The sequence below is a fragment of the Canis lupus genome, chromosome 12, assembly GCF_048164855.1.
Source record: "Canis lupus baileyi chromosome 12, mCanLup2.hap1, whole genome shotgun sequence".
In the NCBI taxonomy this organism is placed as follows: domain Eukaryota; kingdom Metazoa; phylum Chordata; class Mammalia; order Carnivora; family Canidae; genus Canis; species Canis lupus.
In genome coordinates, this window is record NC_132849.1 from 29276829 (window position 1) to 29296599 (window position 19771).

Below are 19771 nucleotides of genomic sequence, written 5' to 3' on the forward strand. Positions count from 1 at the left end.
TTTGAAGTAAATACGATCTGGAATAAATGGATACACACACATACCTATAGTTACAAGACCATGTTCATGTATTGCTCGCCTAATTAAAATGAAAAGCATTAACAGATCATCAGTTTAAAACAAAGCTCAGCTAATCTTAAATTTTCCCAGGATTTATTTCAGAGCAAAGGTGGTGAATTATATAATCACGGATTTCGGACTTTATAGCCTATACCCTCCAAACAGAGCTTTTTAAATTTCTCTGTCATCCCTTAAATCAGTTCACGAACCCATCATGTGGCACAGCACCCCCAACACTCAGGGAACACTTAACAAGGCGGCTGTGACCAAGTTCACACAACAGGGCTCCAGACACTTGTGGACCATCGCCTGGCTCTGCAGACAAGTCCTCTCCACCAAACAGACTTCCCATCTTTTGGTTTTTTCTTCCAACTGGGAGACAGGATGGGATGGCAGGGAATCTGCCCTAATCACTAATCAGTGCAGAGCTGGCTCCAGTACCCCACCCTCCACCTCCCCTACCCCCCCAGGTGCTGAGTCATATCTGACTATGTGGGCAGAAAAGTGTGCAGAAGGTCTTGCCAGCCACTTCAAAACTTTTAAGAGTGGTTTGCTTTTAAGTATGCTACACAGAATTGTCTTCAAGCGAGAACTCACAAAGTCTACACACAGGTAATGCATTCTGTGACTGATAAAGGGCAGAGGTGTGGGTGTGTAGATATTCATGAACAGCCAGCTGTGTCTCCACTGCTCTGTGAAACAAACCAAACAGCTCACCAAAATTAGTTGAAAGTTTTATTTATATAAACTTCATTAAGAACATAAAAGATTAAGTTTCTTAAAAAAAATCTGCAGTTATTTACAGCAGTATTGCACAAGTAAAGTGGCAATTACCCTGTCAAAATTCATCAGTGCAAAACACAAGTAAGCCAGGGAAATCGCAATACAAATGCTACATACGCTGGGTCCTAGGAAACAAGTTAGTGATGGGTCAGTATACAGACAGATCAGTGCTATTTATAAATGTGTACCTGATGAGTTCTGATACAGTAACTAGTGGTCACAGAACCTAGACATACAACTTAGGGGAGCTTCTAAAGTCTGATTCCCAAATAAAAGTAGTCAAGTTACCTAGCTGGGAGCTTGAGGATGCTTCTTGAATACAATGCCATTTGGAGAACAGGAGTCACCTCAGCTGGCTTAGCGTCACGTGTGGTCACATCCCTGCACACATGTGAGTGGGGAGTGGACACACACAGGCACCAGGCTAAATCAGCAGGGATGATAGAACCATCTACGGACATGGGACCCACTAGGAAGTCTCTCTACAGCTTCCACATTTTCACATCCAGTATCGTGGGACCCCCAATCTCTCTCCAAGCCAAGAAAGAAGCAGAAGGAAGACCACCTGAAGCAGGCTGATCAAATGTAGGAACCACACGGTTCAGGGCTGGGGGGAAAGGTGTGGGGGGTGGGGGGGGGCGGGGTCTGTACAATTACCATTAAGTCCACACCTCAAAGCACAGGACGGTGGTGGGTGGGGGATAATTCAACTACTCACCAGTTGCCATAAAGGGATTAGTGACATGAAGTGGACCTGGCATCACTCTCGAGGCAGGAGCAACCTGTCTCACCTGTCCCTTCCTCTTGCCCTGAACTCCTGGCAGCACCTCCAGAAGGGGCCTGTTTTTAGTTTTCTGAACACTGAATGGCCAGGGATAAATTTTCAATAGAAAAAAATTTGTCCCAACCTCCAATAATACATTAAACTAATAATAGTAAAAGAGATATGGCCTGGCATTCATACAATTTGCTTCCATGAGAAGCTAGCTAGCGCTTTTGGAATAGAAAGTAACTGGCTATTTCTTGAAGAATTTTGTAGCTGGCCGTATTTACGGTCTCTCATTGGTGGCTAAACACAAACTTCATCATAAGGATAGCAAACCCCAAGAATCTAAATCCGCGTGACCAGAAAGACCAGGAGACAAGGCTGGAGGGCCAGCCTGGGAAGACCGTGTGGTTCAGTCACCACCTCAGGGTTAAAGCAACTAATGGTACAGCAGGGGGGTGGGGTGAGGAGCAGGGAGGTCAACACTTTTCAGAACGTAAGACGTTAAATAAGCAAGAAATAAATATACAACATTTCTACAAGTTACAGCATCATGAAACAGTAGGACACATTACACAGAAAAAAGAATCTACAATATTTACAGTCCTCAATTCTGAAAAAGTTTAGTAAAAACAGTGATCTTTACTCATTTATGCTGTACAAAATTTTACAAGAAAGGTAAAAGAAGCACAATTGCACACAGACATTTGGCTCAGTTGGTAAGTAAAATCCTAATCTAATAAATAGTCAAAATATATACAGTATCAAGAAGGGCAAACAGGAGAAAGCTGTTCTCTACGGTGTATGCTTTTTTTTAATCCAAGGGATGTCTGACCTGGTTCCTCTGAAACCCCAAAGAGAATTCTTCGTGAACTCATTTCGGGGCAGGAGTACAGGTAACTGGAAGAATTACTCATGGGATTCTTTATTATGTGTTTATTGCATTTCTGTGATAGGTCACAGGACACTTTCTACAAACCTCACGGGAGAAGAGGTGGTCAAGGCACAAAACCCGCATTCAGTTTCCAAAAAGGGATCTAGTCTTTTTTTTTTTTTCCTATAAAAAGTAAAAGAAATAAAAAATAAAAAGTCAAAGGTCTACCATAGTAGGCACACCTTCTGCAGGGAGGCATCTTGATAAACAGATACGTACAGTACAGAGACGTCCAGTCATCTCTCTTAAGTCCTGGTGCAACATCCTGCTCCTTAATACTACAATTCATAGAATCTCTTATTTCCTCACAAGCTGCTTCCATGGCCAGCTTGGAGGCCACGAGGCCACCGAGCCGGAGGTAAACCTGCCTATGTGGCCAGCACACAGCCCTCGGGCACCGCTCCCAGGGAGCCGCAGTATCGAAGAAACAGAGTAAAGTGCTCCAGTCAGAGAGACTGGCACTGAGTACGGAGATCCTGGGGAGGGGTGGGAGTGGGGCACCCAGAACCAAATACGTCTTTGGTGTGTGTGTCCAGCAGGTCCACCACCGCCTTACAACCGTGTGGACTTTATGACCCTATAAAGGGGTTCAAGACACATCAAGAACACAAGCTGACACTCAACACAGCTTTAAAAATATTCAAGACCCCAAGAAGACTTGGGGGTGGTAAAAGAAAATTCTAAAAAAGGAAGAATATTTGGAATCAAATATCTCTACCTAAAGGAAAATGTGTATATGCTGTAGATATATATAGATATATATTTATATAGAATTATGAAGATACAAATGAAAGGACCCCCTTAATTTAATCACGTGGAAATACTGGTCCTCTATGAGCCAAAAGCAAAACAATAGTTGTTGGCACTGATTCGTTTGGAAAAAAAAAAAAATCATGTTTTTCTTTTTAAAAGCTGTTTAATGATCTGAGGTTTCAAAATCTGTAAAGAGTTATAGGGTTCACGAAATGATCTCTACCTCTCCTCTTTCACCGCTTCCTGATCTTTTTCTTGGGTCTCTCCAAATTGTTTAATGCCTTTGAAATGACGGGCCAACTCATGGTGACTCCATTCGCGGCATCCCTCCTAGGCAGGTGTGGAGAAAACGAGCACCCCAACAGAGGTGGATACACAAAGGATGGTCCAACAAAACCCAACTGTCCGGAGTTACGGAATAAGCCAGAGAGACATGTCAGAAGGCTGAGAGGTCACTTCAGATTCGTGCTCCGATGCCCAATTTTTATGGATCTGCTAAAAGCAGAATTAAAGCCTTTATTTCAAAGTGGATTTAAGGGGAAGCAAATGTCAGGCATCAAAAGCCAGATGAACCTGGAGTTGGACAAAAAGCCTGGATGCCCAGGGAACCGCTGCCTAAAGCCCCGCCCACAGCGTACACCAATTCCCACGAGGGCGGGAGCTCCAACACTTGCAACCCAAGGAACTCAGCTGCAAGGGGGCACATTCACCATCTGTGGCCTAGTGCTGACAATGCATCTGTGACTATGGGAAAGTTTGCAACCAGAAAAGCCCACAGTGCCGAGGGGTACAGTACCTGTCTGTGCTAGTACTGCTACTCCTTCTCCCAGGACACTGGTGAATGAGGAGCCCATCAAAGGCAAAAACCAACACCAAGCACGTCCCAGTGAGTATACTACCAAAAGACAGACCAACTGGGCTGTGGTTGACACGGGCAGATCCTAATTCACGTTCTGACCCAGTTACCTTTTATCATGAGAATACACTGGACCAAATCTGTGCATCGGCGTCCGGACAGACTAGAGGAGCATCATAAGAGGAAGCAAAGAGGAATGCATAAAACAGAGCTTTAAAATTTTGCCACAGATGCAATCGAATTTAAGGAGGTAAATATTTACAATCCGGAGTGGCATATCAATACAGGCTGACCACAGACCCCCCCCCCCGCCCCTTTAATCAGTTTCGTTTCATAAGAACTTTTTTGGTATTAATGATAAAAAAAAAAAAAAAGCATGTCAAAGAGCCAATGGCAGGGAAGGGAGGGCGCCATCTCATATCTCTCCCGTTTAAAAATTCTGTACAGTAATCTCTAAAAATAAACTAAGGCAGCTTTATCAATTAGCTGGCTCAGTTTCCACTGCAGAGTTTACATAATCCTCTGAGAGTAGGCAATAGGTTCTTAAAATCTTAGTATAAAAATCATTCACAAGTTGGTTAAAAAGTTTCCATTTCCTTTTTGAAAAACCTGTTCTTACTAAAGAAGGTGGAAAAAAACCCACACCGTGTGTAAACACCATTCTTGCATAAAATCCTGCTCCAAAGAACCATGATTTTTACATTAAAAAAAAAAAAAAAAAAAAAAAGAATCCTCCCTCATTTACATTCACAACAAACTTCCATTAGCAATTCTGCCGTGTGGTGAACAGAAAGGGCAAGTCCACATGCAGCGCGGTGTCCTCGGAACGCGTGGGCCGGCCTCCCTGCGCCCTCTGGGGCAAGAACCGCAGGCCGCGCAGCAATCAATGGCACCCCGACACCGGGCGCTGGGGCTCGTTGCTCTGAACAAGCGAAATGTCTGCACGCATCTGGCTCTGCAGGGAGCCCGTCGTCACTGCAATCTCCACACCAAGCGGACGATGTAACGTAACAGTCGTAAGATAATCATTTGGGGGTGGGCTTCGGCTGCTTGGTAATTATTCAAAAAGACCTGAAACAACAATAGGAAAGCTCCTTAGTTTCTCAGTCCTCGCTGTTCTTGGGCGGGAGATGCCTATAATTAAGTGAACAGCCCATCCCACTGTAACAGGTATGGAGGAGGGTACCCCTTTAAGAGGGCTGTGCCCTCCGAGCACTGGTCCTCCCCTGGGCCTGCGAGGTGGGAGTCCCCCCCCACCTCCCCCCACGGAGGGAGTACACTACACCATGTGATGTGCTTCTTTAAAAAGCAACCAAAGAATGCTTGGAACCACCAAGAGAATCCCCAAATCTCTGTATGCCCCTTTAAAAACATGTATTCTTTTCTACAGGCGATGTCATCATTGGCCAGAACTACCTCGATTGGGAAACGCCATCAACCTGTGTGCAGGTGCTGAGAAAAGTCACTGGAGTTGGTGCCCTGGGGAGCGGGAGGGGTGGTGGTGGGGGCAGAAGGAGGTGAAGGAACTGTCTTCACTACCCAGGTTAATAATGTTCAAATATGTGGACTCCCGTAAGGGTGAATTTCTGGTAACTGCAGTCTACTTGAGAAACCAGTGATTTGGGGTAATTTGTCCTAAGAAGCTAAATCAAGCGGTGCACTGATGCGCCGCTGTGCCTCTGGCTGCTGGTGGGTGGCTCTGCTATATAAACACTGGTGGCACAGCTCTGTGTCCACGGTCACAGACACAGGGAGGTCAACCCCCAGCCTCCCAACCCTTGCAGGTAGCAAAGAGCAATTAAAAATCTAAAAAAAGGCCTCTTGGCCAGTGACCACCAGATGTTTATGACAAACTGAGAAACCGTTCAAGAAGGAAATTGCTAGATTAAAGGTCTCAGGGGTCCTCAGGTCTTCTGGACGGCCTGCCTTGGAGTTCTAATCTATTCTGCAGGTAAAGTGCAAGGTATACATTCAGAGCAGCGAAAGGCAGCAAGGGACACATCTGCCTCTGTGCCAGGAGCTACAACCGGTTTCACGATTCATGTCTATCCTGGTCGTTTCCTTCACGAGTCATCTACTCCTGAGACCAGCTCTCTGCTGTTTGGGGCTCTCCACGAGCCCTGGGCAGGTGAAACTTCCCACACACCACCGTGGAACTGCTGGCCACCAGCAGGGCTGGGAATCTGTGTCCCCTGTCACAGGCCAACATTGCCCACAGACACCAGCTGCCAGCAAAGCCCCCGTTTGCGACTGTTTACACGAGCTCTCAAGCACTTGTCTGACAGAATGGGATTGTGATAAGGCCCGGGCATTTCCCGTTCTCCTTCCATAACCAGACTGGAGGAAATCAGCTTTCTGTAAGCGATTCCTGTACAGGCGCTCTGTAACCACAGTCTGTGATTTTTATCTGTTTTACACACAAGATTGCTTTGTTTTGATTTAACTTTCAAAATTACTTTGCTTTTTTCTGTGTGAGAATAATTTAGGGGAAGGTTAATTTTAGTTGAGCCTAATATTAATAGGTTGAAAGAGGCTTATTCAAAATAAAACCACGGCTTACTAAAATGAAGAAAGTGCATGCAGAGCTAAGCAATTACTTCAAGGTGGGAAATCGCCTGTCAGCCAGGTGTCACTGCCAGCCTCCGTGAGACCAGAGAATGGGGTCAAAAGGACACCAGCGAGGGGACAGGGTCACATCAGGGACAGATCCCCAACCGCTTACATTTAGCTAATTTTATATTCCAGAACTGGCAGCGCCTGAGAGAAATCCTCCAGCCACCCTCTGAGGATATTGGGTGAATGAGGGTGGCTGTGACAGTAGTAGGTCAGAGTCCCATCGTGATTTTAGAGTTCTGTTTTTGTATCTTCAAAGTGAAGGACATGGGGTGGTGGTGGTGGTGGTGGTGGTGTTTAAAGGAAGCCGGGCAAGGGGCAGGGGCAGGGTCCAGGCTGGAGATTTTGGCAAAAGAAACACCTGATCCTTGACAAGCAAGAAGATGCTACATATAACTCAGGAAGGACAGGCAGACACCTGCCCTCTTGGGAAGCATGCATAACAACATGACACACGCTTTTAAGCCAGCGAAAAACTGCTTTTGGACAACATTCAATGGAGGAAGCCATTACGACTAAATTCAAAGGCCACGCCAGTCCCAAAAACCCTTGACGGCTGGCACAGCTGGCTGAGGCTGGCGCAGCTCAGCGTGTACGGCCCATTGCGCAGCAGCTGGAGGATGGGCAGCTCCTGTTTCCTGCAGACTCGCTGCCCTCTAGCACCTGCAGCCCTACGAATGAGCTTGTTCAGGGGAGCACACAGTATCTGTCCAGTGAAACCAGCGTGGGGCAGGTGGCATGAGGGTGCCAGCAAGTGAGGTGGCCCAGCCAAGCCCCAGCGATCAGCTCTAAGCACACTGCCATCAGCACAACCAGCCCAAGATCTCAGACCTCTGGCCCCCAGGACTATGAATAAACACAGTTCTGTTGTTTAACACACTCCCCAGCCACCACCCTCCCACCCCGCCCCCACGGTACTTTGTTACAGCAGCCCTAGCGAACGAATACACCCTCTCAAGCTTAACGAACATTCTTGGTCCTTCCCCCTTTAGAAAAACAACACTTCTTAGATCAGAGTGGTGTAATGCTATTTTAATCTAACTCAGTAAAGTACTTTAGGAAGATACATTAATAGGATGCATTTGGGTAAAGGAGATTATTAAAAAAACTAAATATAAACAATTTTATACATTACAGTGAACTCTTTTGTGTGTGCACACATACACAGGCACACCACACAATCACAAATGCTTGAGAAGTGTAGGACCCCATCCTGTTGGGTCTTTTTATCACCGTGCTCTAGACCAGGAACTGTATTCTTTGGGGTAATTAACTTTTATGGCCATCCCATGTGTCTAGAAGAGGATTCCTTCAACCTTCAGCTTTGACCCTCCAGAAGCCAATTTTGACAGTCTATGATCCTATCTGGGCCAGGGGCTCCTGGAGCCCCCAACTCTGAAAGCCATGTCTGCATCCATTAGATCTGATAGGCAATACCTGTGTCATGAGCAATGAGAGCAGAACAGCAATGCACAGCCCAGCCTGAGGGTCACCCATGGGTGCTACCAACGGTGACAGCAGTCAGTAAGAAAGCCATTGTCACTGCCCTGCCTCTGGAATCAGGATTCAGGTCATTACTTTACAGGCAAAGGACACCTACACATTCCAGTAAAATGGGAGACCTGTGCCAGAGCAGCGTCAAGATGCTGAGGGTCCTTCCTGTAGCAAGAAAAATGCAACAGCATCTCTTTTTATGAAGCTTACACTCTGATGAGGAGGAGCTGTACAAATAAATAGGTAACAGGACAATAGCAATATACAGTAAATAAAATGGCAGAGAAAGCAGAGGGGTAAGTGGGACCCTGGGAGAGCCTGGGCGGGAAGGTGCAGAGCTGAGACAAGTTTCCCTGGTTGAGACTCAGGTACTCTTCTTGGAAGATCTGAAAAGTGTCCTTGGAGACAGTGTCAGGAACATTCAGCAAGGAATCCCCAAACAGTTCCTTTACATCCCCTTATATTCAGAGAACATGGGTTCAACCTGGGTGGCAGCTGGAGGTGGGGCTGTGCCAAGGGAATGCCCTTGAGCAGGGTCCAGGCAGACTTATTGGGGCCGACGGCATACAGGGCATACAATAGGGTGGGAGTTGGGGCACTCTGAGCCTCTGTGGCCCTGAAACACAGGACTCAGGCTGGGGGTGGGGCTGGGACTACTCTGTCTGTAGCAGCTGAAGAGAGAGGATGACTGGATATACAGTACCAGCTGCCCTGGTGGTGTCTGCACAAGGACCATCTTCAACTTACGCTCAAGACAACCAACGCAGTATCAGAATTTAATTACATTTTAAAGCAAAAATGATTAGGGCAAAACATCCTCTCTTGCCAGTCCAGGGAAGCAGGTATGCAAATACAAAAAAGAACCCAAACTCAGGATGCCTAGAGGACCAGTCAGAGTAACCACCACACACCTGTAGAGTGCAGCTCTGGACTCGTCTTCGCTCCCCCCGCAGGCCGATGTGAGCCCAGCTTCTAAAAAGCCCCCCCAAGATACATCAGGCCTTCAGACTTTGTGCGCCCTAGCCTGGGGTCCAGAGGAATCACTCACCGCCACCACTCAACAAAATGACATGCAGTCTTTGCAATAATGCTGTGGGCCAGTATAGCTCTCCTCCACATTTCACAGATGAGGTGATGGAACACACAAGCTCACCAATCCACGCTCCAAAGGCTGGGCCAAACGACTCAGCGAGTACAACACATATACATTCAACATTACTCAAGGGAGCTGACCCATAAACACACGTGCACGGTGTAAAAAAAACACAAAAGTTAAGAGAGATCAGAAATAACTTCAAGAAAGAGAGACTTAGAGGCTTATCCTGGGAAGCAGGGCTAAGATCTACTGTCAAAGAGCCACAGCTTGGCCAAGAATTTCCTGGCAGTCAAAGTAACAAGAGAAATGTGGAATGATGATCACCATTCTAGCAGAGAGCTCAATAGCAAATTCTAAGAGAGATGAACGAAAAAGCAAGGCATACCTATAGAACTCTTGAGACAGAGCAATTTTTAAACATGTTCAAAAACCCCTTCCTTATAAAATTTCAACACAGAATACCTAAAAGGTCCTAAACTTTTTTTCTCTCTTTTTAAAAGGCTGTACCTTTGAGTGATAACATATTAAAAGAGACTGAATTCTTGACTGTGAGACTCTGACAAACGGGGGAATGTCTGCTCCAGATCAGCAAGGAAGGATGTGTCACGTGAATGTCTGGATGGTGTCTGCTCCCCTAGGGGCTGATAAGGCATCTTTGGGACAGTGCTGCCATAATCAAAAGGTGACAGGGTGGGTGGGGGGCGGAGTATGGCCCCACTGATTATGATGGATGGAAGACCACCTCTGCCCATTCAGAACCTCCATCAATCTAAATAGTATTTTAATTTTTTAAAAGATTTTATTTATTTATTCAAGAGAAACAGAGAGACAGAGAGGTAGAGACACAGGCAGAGGGAGAAGCAGGCTCCACACAGGGAGCCCGACGTGGGACTCGATTCCAGGTCTCCAGGATCATGCCCTGGGCCAAAGGCGGCAATAAACCACTGAGCTACCCAGGTTGCCCTCTAAATAGTTATTTTAAATGACAAGTGATGGAGTCAGAGATCAGAGAAGAAAGGGGACTGCCACGTGGACGACCTTTATGAAGATATGGGGTGGGGGTCTTTCCACTTTGCCCCAGATCTTAGAGAGCAGGTTTGATAGCCTACTGATTTCAGGTGTCAGGCTGCTGCAGTTGCAGGGCTGCCCGGAACACCAAATTCACTTTCTATTCATCACCACGGCAACGGGGGTATTTGCATAGCTTGTGCCTAGCGCTCTATGATGTCAACACAGCTGTGGAAAGGGTGCCGGGAGCCCCTCCCCCGGATGTGGTGCTCCCACTCAACCAGCAGGAGAGTGCGCTCCCACAGTACTCCCGGCTGCCACTGACCTGCTCTGGCAGTGCGGTCACAGAAAACTCCCATTTGCATGAATCCGACTCTCCATTTTTGATGCATCATTTCAAAGAAAGTGTTCTAGCTCAGGCTTTTTGTAGAATAAACAATCGCTTCGCAGGTTAACTTCCATTCAGGCCTGGGGTACATGGGTTTCTTCTAGCAGGGCAGCACATCCCTCAACCAGGTAGATCTCTAACTTATCGGCTCTCAGACCTCAGACCCCAGGCTGGCTGCTGTGAAGGACCCTCTACCCTGTGCCCCAACCATCACCCTGGAGTTGCCCTGTGGCCAACCACTGAGAAGCCAGAGATGGTTCCTACAGCTCATGTGAAGCTCTACCTAATTTCAGGAATTAGATAAAATGCAAGCGTCAGAGCAAGAATACACCACCCTGAAATGGCCCAGCCTCAGTAAAATGCTGATGAGATGTAATGCACTGTAACCACAACCCAAACCTCTCTGCTCTGGTTCAGCTGGGATAAGTCTAGCGAAGGATGGTGAGAGACATCAGGTCAAGCCTTGCCTCGCCTCATGTGCATCTTCATTTCCTCCTCAAGAGTTTAAAAAACCCCAGTCAGACCTCTGAAGTCCCCCTCTGGGCACCTGCACCTCTGAATGGTTATGTGTGAATGGCCTGGGTCCCCCTCCCTGCAAGGCAGCCATGCAGGTGTGCGCACCTGCCACAGACGGATGGAGCACTTGCCGCAGGCAGGGCGAACGAACACCGTCATGCCCAGCGCCATGCCCACCCAGCCATGTGAACACACCCCAGCGACCCAGTCTCGTCTCCTGTTTGTGTACACCCAGACAGACACAGCATGCATCAGTAAGGTCCAATACAACTTGTGCCCCAGACAGAGAGTACTGAAAGGCGAACACAGTTAGTAGCATCTCTCTGAACTCTGAAGACCAACTGACACATTTCAGTTGTAGTTCAGAGAGACACCAGAACTGCTGGACAAGAGAGGACAGCAATTTTTAGCTCCATCCCTTAATATTTGTGTGACCTTCACCACATCCTTAGGAGATGGAGAGAAAATGGGGGCCCTAGAGGATATGAAGAATGGAGTCAGGATTCAAGGCCTCACTCCAAAGTTCTCACACTTTTCATGAGCCCTGCTTTCCTGTAAGGTCACGCTTTATCCCTAAGTCCTGTCAAACCTTTGCTCAGAAAACCTGCCATCAAAAAAGAAAGAAAGGAAAAAAAAAAAAAAAACCCTGCCATCCACAGTCACCATCACGATAATCTGAATCGCGTGCTGTCTCAAAGGTCCCAGGGAAAAACATGAAGGGCTGAAGCCATAGGAAGGGGGACTCTTCGATCATCTTTGATCGAAGGCTCCTGAAACCATAACACTGCACTACATCCTCCAACGGCAAGGAAAACGCTCACTGAACCTGCAAACTGTATCACAGATGAATGACGGGCACTAATTCATTTAAGCTACTCACAACTGTTACTCAGACAGTAACAGAAAGTGGATTATTTTATTAACTTCTATGTTCAATTAATGAGGGCCTCAAAATGTAGTCAGAGAACACACATCCCTGGGTTTATGTTCAGTTTATGCTTTTCCTTGTACCTTATCTACAGAATAATATCATAAATCTGAGAATAAGCACAGAGGATTCATGTCGTAAGAAGGACAGCAGAGGAAGATTTCAAAGTCGCATGTAGTATATGAGAATACTAATGGGTGACACTTCCATTAAACTCTGGTTTCCATCTAGACCAGTCTGCAAGCCACCTCTCTCGCTCTACTTGGTCTGCTTTAGTGCTATACTTCAATAGGCCTGCAGCTCGGTCTATTCATGCCCACACATGCCTGGGACATGGAAGTAGGCAGTGTCAACAAAAGACATACTGTTTTCTTAGGATCCAACAATTCTTAGGTTTTCATTCACTTCTTGGCCAATCTAGAGAGTCTGACGTAGCTTCACATGCTGCTCACTGCAGTCCACAGGCAGGACATCCCCAAGTCATTGTCAACCAAGAGCAGTCTTCCTGTGCACAGAGCAACCTAGGCTGGACCACCTGGCTGCAAGGCACAGGGGAGACAGACATGGGGTAGATGATGGGTCTAATTACCCCAAGAGCACAGGTTCTGATGTTCAGAAGGGTCTGGCCTGTGCTTGGACTTCACCCTTGGCCCATGGCTAAGAATCCAATCCAAGTGGGCACCATTGCCTTGAGAACGGATGGTAAGCACACTGTGCTCCATGCTGCACCACTCGGCTACATGTGAGCCACTCGCCCTCTTCATAAAGCTAGAGATCCAACTTCTCGGAGAAATCTTCTTCCCTATAAGCCCACGGACATCCATGTTCCCAGCATTCACTGTGAGCTGGGGCATGCGGAGCTGGAACAGTAAAGGGCACTATGCAGGTATAGGCATTTCAGCAACATATGCCTTCTAGGAGTTATACTACCTCCAAGGGCTCTTGGGTTTTGCCCTGTAATATGTTCTATGTGTGCCTGCACTACTTTAATGCTTAATGACAGGTAAAAATGCACCAGGGTGCTGACATTGGCCAGATCTCGGCCAATCTGAGGATCAAAATAAGCACTGAGAGTAATGGACAGTAACCTGTAGAATGAAACAGAGACCCGTGAATTTAGGTTGATGAAGGAGATGAACGTATAATGGGGAAAGGAAGTTCTTCTTTACAAACATTTTCCTTCCATGAGAGATAGAAATGTACTGACATTAGCATGGAAGATGTCACCTTTGACCAGAGTCAACATCGCCAGGAATGAGACAGGAGGACTACCCATGCCTCCCAAAGCTAAGGGTGAAAGATACAATGTTGCCCCTGCCGTATTCCTGCCCTAAAGCCAAAACTTGAATGTCACCATGAGGAGACATTGGACAAATCAAATTCAGGGAGAATCTAAAAGAACTGTCCTGACCCTTCAAAAATGTCAGGGTCACCAAGCCAGGGGAATGGCTCCAAATTAATGGCATTGAAGCAATAAGACAACTAAATTCAACATGTGATTCTAAACTGGACCCTGGGCCAGAAAACAACTTTTTTTTCCTCCTACTATCAAGGACATTTTTGGCACAACTGGTAAAGTTTGGATGGAGTCCACAGATTACGTAACAGTACTGTAACATTGCTAATTTCCTGATTTTGAGAATTACACTGTGGTTATGTAAGGGAAATATTCTTATTCTTAGGAAATACACATCGATGTACTTAAGAGGAAAAGAACACCACACCTGTCATTTATTCTTAAAGGGTTCAGAAAATAATACGTATGCAGGTATAAAGGGGGAGAACAGTAAAGCAAATGTGGCAATGTGGTCATAACAGTGGCAGAGATAAGAGGGTTCTTTGTACCATTCTGGCAACTTTTATAGGTAAGTCTGAAATGATTTCAAAACAGAAAGTTACAAAAATACACCAGACCTGGAGCAGTTGAACTTACCAGACCAGAGGGGGACATGGGTCACTCTGCCCTGGCAGGGTCGTTTGGGGGCAATTACATGGAGTCACAAAAGAAAAAGGGGGAACATGCACTGGAACTTTGCGCTCACCTGTGCCTCTCTCACCTCCTCCTTCAAGGATTCAGACTCCAACAGCTCCGTGTCATACGCTTCCCCACTGCCCTTAAGTGGACTGAACACATGACAACTACACGACACCTTCCTCTATTGCTCTAACTGAAAAAACGGGAAAATATCCTGTCAGGCTTCGAAAGGCTCATGGCAGTAAAAGACCAACACTTTAGAAAAGGTACTATAATAGTTTTAAGCAAATAAAGACACTAAATATTTAAAGTGCTAAAAATCCATTATAAAGCAACCATTATAAAGCAAGGTGGGGATGCACGCCACTCACCAAGAAGGAACTCCCCCCATGGAGACAGCAAGTGACATGAATGCATGACTTTCCACTATGGCCTCCCATTTCCTCCCCAGATTTCTATCCCCGGTATTCAACAACAGACCAACCAGTGACACTGCAGACTATGAATTATTTTTAACCAACAATAGTAAGACAGGTTGTCGGTAGTTTTGGGGGTCACTGTGTCACAATTTAGAGTCTGGTGTTCTGAATGGGCAATTAATAAAATCTGGAGAATGTATTTGCCTCCATTAGAGAAAAATCAGGTTATAAGCTAGAGTCTGCCCTTCCACCTCTCCCAACATCCCCAGCCTACTAGGAAAGCTAGAGTCCCTGAAATTATTAGTGACTGCATTTTCCCATTGGCTCATTATTTTTAAAGAGATGCAAAATAAGGTTTATATAACCAGAAAATAGTGTGATACTGCAATGAAATTAACTTACGTTTATTTTACCAGAAGCAGTGAGAACAAAGAGGTCGCATCTCATTTGAATAAATTAGATACGGTCATCACAAATATCCTCTTAAACATTACATTGAAGTAACACTGGGAGAAGACTAGGGGAAGAAGGATGTAATCCACTAGATGCTGTTTTCTCACCTCCCATGGACAGACAAGGTAATGAAAATAATCCCATAGTATGTGTCCCATTTGCATGTGACTAGAACCATCCACCTCCATGGCCTATGCTTTGCACCAACCACCATGCCACACTTGGCCCATGTCTTAATGCTGATCACACAGGCCACCAAGAAGGTGCATCAACCAGGTCCATCTGGACAGGCCCAAGGGGAAACCTTATAAAGTCACTGATACCTCATGTAAGTTTAAAGAGAAACATACACAATATCCTCACAAGACATCTAGCTCTGTGGCCGAGGCCCTGGTCTAATCCCTGAGAATGGAGCTATGTGGGCTCATGTTGGCATCCAGAGTTTCCGGGCTCTGAAGGCATGAGGGTCCACAGCTTCCTCTTTCTTGGGCAGCCCCATCCAGTTCTGGGCTAAGGACATCTATAAACACCTTCAAGATGGAGAAAGAGGCAGGCTCAGCATGCCTGTCAGTTTGCTGCTTAGGCTCACCCTGAGAGGCCACTCTGCCATCTTTTCCTGCTGAATGATGGACATGCCCCCCAGCCTCCCACCCCAGCATGAAGTCATCACGAATGCACTGGGGTCTTGCTTCCGACCAGTCTCTCCTGGTCCACTAAGACGGTCAAGTCCAGTCACACACAGGAACACTGAAATCTCTTCAGGGAAACCAAGGGAAAGGAGCTGAGGGTGGAGGGAGAGTAACTGTGGTGGCAAATTATGAAACAGTCAACTTTGCAAAAACAATTACCATTTCAGAGCCAGGCTGAGAAGGGATTTATACACCAGGAATGTCAGAGGTAGGATGTTAGATATTCTTGCCAGCTCAAGATGGCCACATGAGAAATTCCTAAACCTATTCATAGATGTTACAGTTCTCGTTTAATAACAGAATCACACTATAGCATATTTCCCATCAAATATACATGCATGCACATGTGTGCATACACACATGTGCGCGCACACACACACACATCCCCCATAGGAAGGTCTGAAGAGGATCCAATGTGAATTTTCAGAACATCCCTGGCTCCCTCACAGAGACCCTATACTAAAGGAATAAATGAAAGACCCTCTGCCAATGGGAAGATGTCTCCATGTGTTTCTAAAAAAAAGCCGAGAGGCATCGTATGGACAGTAAAACAAAAAGACTAAAGGCAATTAGCAGGTCTCATTCATTAACAGCGACAGCTAGCTAAAAGACAGACTAATGTTTAAAGCAGGACACTGCTGAGTGGAATAAGTCAATCGGAGAAGGACAAACATTATATGGTCTCATTCATTTGGGGAATATAAATAATAGTGAAAGGGAATAGAGAGGAAGGGAGAAGAAATGGGTAGGAAATATCAGAAAGGAAGACAGAACATGGAAGACTCCTAACTCTGGGAAATGAACTAGGGGTGGTGGAAGGGGAGGTGGGTGGGGGGTGGGGGTGACTGGGTGGCAGGCACTGAGGGGGGCACTTGACGGGATGAGCACTGGGTGTTATTCTCTATGTTGGCAAATTGAACACCAATAAAAAATAAATTTATTATTAAAAAAAATAAAGCAGGACACTAATACTGGGGTATTCTAAGCATGACTTCTCCTTCCAGAAAAAAAAAAAAGTGAAAAAAAATCTTAAAGAGATGCTTATATGAAGCTGTTAACATTCAGAAAAAAAAGGAGCCAGCAGACCAGTGACACAGTAAGAAAGAATGATAGTTACAATTATAGCTTTTTCTACAAAAGAAGATGTGTCTTCTTTTTGGATGAGTCAATAGAAAGATCCTCATACTTGATTGTTTGAAAAAGTGTAAAACAAGCCAAAATTACGTTCTATCACACATCTGCTGGTGCATCCTTTACAAGAAATACTCACATACGCTCGTAACAGCCCTGACTTCCAGAGTTCAACCCTATATATTTTGAGATGTTTTCCATGGGCAAAAGGTGTCCAAACGGTAATGTCTACTGCCCCAACAGGCAAAACCAACAAAATATACTGTGTCTACAGAAGACAAAGGGCAGTTTTTTCTTTTTAACCAATAGCACACCTCAAAATTTAAGTGGCAGTCAATTTGGCATATACAATTTTTATACCCCGGATCCCAGACTACCGGTTAATGGCCTCCTGAGAGAACTCAAGGACAGAGCATGGACTAATGGGCAATGGCTCTCCTGCTCTGACTCATCACCTGCCAAGCTCCAGGCTCACCATTACAGGACTATGCGGGCGTTGCCCCCTCTGGCTGAGCGAAAATGGAAGTTTTAATAGGTTTTTAACTTTGACCCCAACTGCCCAACAGGAACGCAGAAACCCTCTATACAGATTGAAAACTATGCTACTATTTATGTGGGAATATGTCAAGGCATATCATTAACCCCTTTCTTAGCATGAATGCTTTACGGTCTTTGCTCACTGAAATCCCTCTGCAACCTTGTACTATATTCTACTTAATTACCATCATGTAAATTCATCCATAAAACGTTTTCAAATGGAAAATGGACAAGGAGAAACACTGGTAGGTCACATATAGGTAATACCTTGCATTTCCAGAATAAGTATGGAATTTTTACTAGTAACCTTAAAGAAAAAAAATTGTGGGGAGGGGGAGGGTGTGAGGAGAAGTAGTAAATAAAACATCATTACCCTCCTTGGGTAATATGCATTAAATTCGTCTCCAATACGCCGCAACTCTTGTGCAATCCATATCTCCGGGCGCATATCTGCAGGTACAGCCTGAGACTGCCTCATGGAAGCTGCAGCAGAACAAACAGAACAAAAATCATGTTGTTTTTCATAGATCATTTAGCATGTTCAAAAGTAAGTTTCTAGAAGCAAGCTCTTCTCACACATTCTTGTTCTGTTTTTGGAATCTCCCTAACTTCCAGGACTGTGCACTATATTATGGTGGCAGGGTCTGCTACCCCAATTTGCTTAGAAAGTAACAGATAAGAACAACTTACTTTTTCAAAACTGGAGACTCAGAATTGCAAAACTTAAAAATGTCCCAGCCGCTTAATTACATGCTTCCATTTCAAGAAGATAAATCAACACCAAAATGGTACAATAAAAATCACCAAAATAAATAAATAAATAAATAAATAAATAAATAAATAAATAAATAAAAATTCATACTTGAAACACACAGGAGAATATAAAAATTTAGGTTGTCAGTAAAATAACTGCTGATTTTAATACAAGGTAGAATTCCTAGGGAAATTTCAAACATCATATAGAAATAGGAGATGAGGTAGGTGGTTGTCCTATTTAAAGCTATAAAATGGGGACGTCTGGGTGGCTCAGCGGTTGAGCATCTGCCTTCAGCTCAGGGTGTGATCCAGGGTCTTGGGATCGAGTCTCACATTGGGCTCCCTGCCGGGAAGCCTGCTTCTCTCTCTGCCTATGTCTCTGCCTCTCTCTCTGTGTCTCTCATGAATAAATACAAATCTTGAAAAAAAATAAAGCTGTAAAATGAGGGAAAATCTGAGAAACAGCATGCTACCTGAAAGATCGTTTCTTTCTTTTTTTTTTTTAAAGATTTTATTTATTTATCTCGGAACTCCAGGATCATGCCCTGAGCCAAAGGCAGATGCTCAATGGCTGAGCCACACAGGTGTCCCTGAAAGCTTGTTTCTATGGGGATAGGTACAGTGACAGTCTTCAGAAGTGCTACCACGTAGCCAAACGAAGGCATACTTTGTACGATTCATCTCAGTTATTCACGCAGCCAATAAGGGTGGATTCAAGTCTGCAAACCTCACATGGAAAGAAGAAATGCTTTGGGTGAAGGAGTAAAGGCATTTTTGAAAATAGAAAAAAGAGGGATGTTTGGTTTTTCATTGTCACTAGCATTCACGTCCAGTCCACTCATCCGTTTGTTGATGAAACCATTTAAAAGCCATGTGAATGGCCAAAAATGAAGCAAAAAAATGGGAGCTGTCAGAAGATCTCACTAGAGCCAGGAAGACAGCATCCTCCCCATTCAGGACAGAACGGTTCAGCATTGTGGGCTCATGAAAAGAAATGAGGTTCCTGGGCTTGTGATGTGTTAACTTTACTGTTCGAGTGGGCCACACTGCCCAATTAAACACACGTGTTATGTTCTGACCACGGCAAAATGTTTAAAAACCTACAATGATCAGATTTCACAATACCATACATATGGCTGTTTTGTATTTTTGTAGAAATACTTTGTAGGTGGGGTTTCTAAATTTTTATCATTATATGTAAAACTGATGTTGATTCATAGCTCTATGAAAGCACTTAAAAGTGCACTCTAAAAAAAGCCTAATAAACTGAGTTTTTACCAAGTCTTCTCAAAACTCTTTACTCCATCTTCTTTGCCCAACCCCCACCCAAATGAATCCAACAATAATCCCCCCCACAAAGAGTGAGTGCCCGAGAGAGGGTGGGCACTGAGAGTGTGGGTGTACGTGGATGCATGTATGTGTGTGTGCGCAAAGAACGCACATGGATCCTCTTCAGAATTATCTGTGCTCGGTGAGTAAGCCAAGAGAAGATTCCTAAAGGAAGACCTGAGGGGATAACATGAAGGCTGACCACAGAGAAACTTCTAGGATAAGCCAGGTATGTACCCTGAATATACCCATCAAATAAAAAAATTACTTTGGCTGTATCTTTGCCA

The 19771-nt window shown here is 45.1% G+C and overlaps 1 protein-coding gene across 8 annotated transcripts in view; it reads right to left on the bottom strand.

Annotated features, from left to right (window-relative positions):
* Window positions 1-782: 782 nt before the first annotated feature.
* The window catches only part of BCL2L11 (BCL2 like 11), a 47752-nt gene continuing 28763 nt past the window's right edge, over window positions 783-19771 (bottom strand). For 5 of the 8 annotated variants that reach the window (XM_072770261.1, XM_072770270.1, XM_072770260.1 and 2 more), the window contains 2 exons: window positions 17773-17882; window positions 783-5223 (listed from right to left, as the gene is read on the bottom strand). In XM_072770261.1, coding sequence (XP_072626362.1) covers window positions 5125-5223; window positions 17773-17882 — 209 coding nt within the window. In that variant the 3' untranslated portion in view covers window positions 783-5124. Of the gene's footprint in view, window positions 5224-14237; window positions 14364-17772; window positions 17883-19771 lie in introns of all 8 variants that reach the window. The other 3 variants (XM_072770271.1, XM_072770268.1, XR_012004420.1) reach the window with 2 other exon arrangements.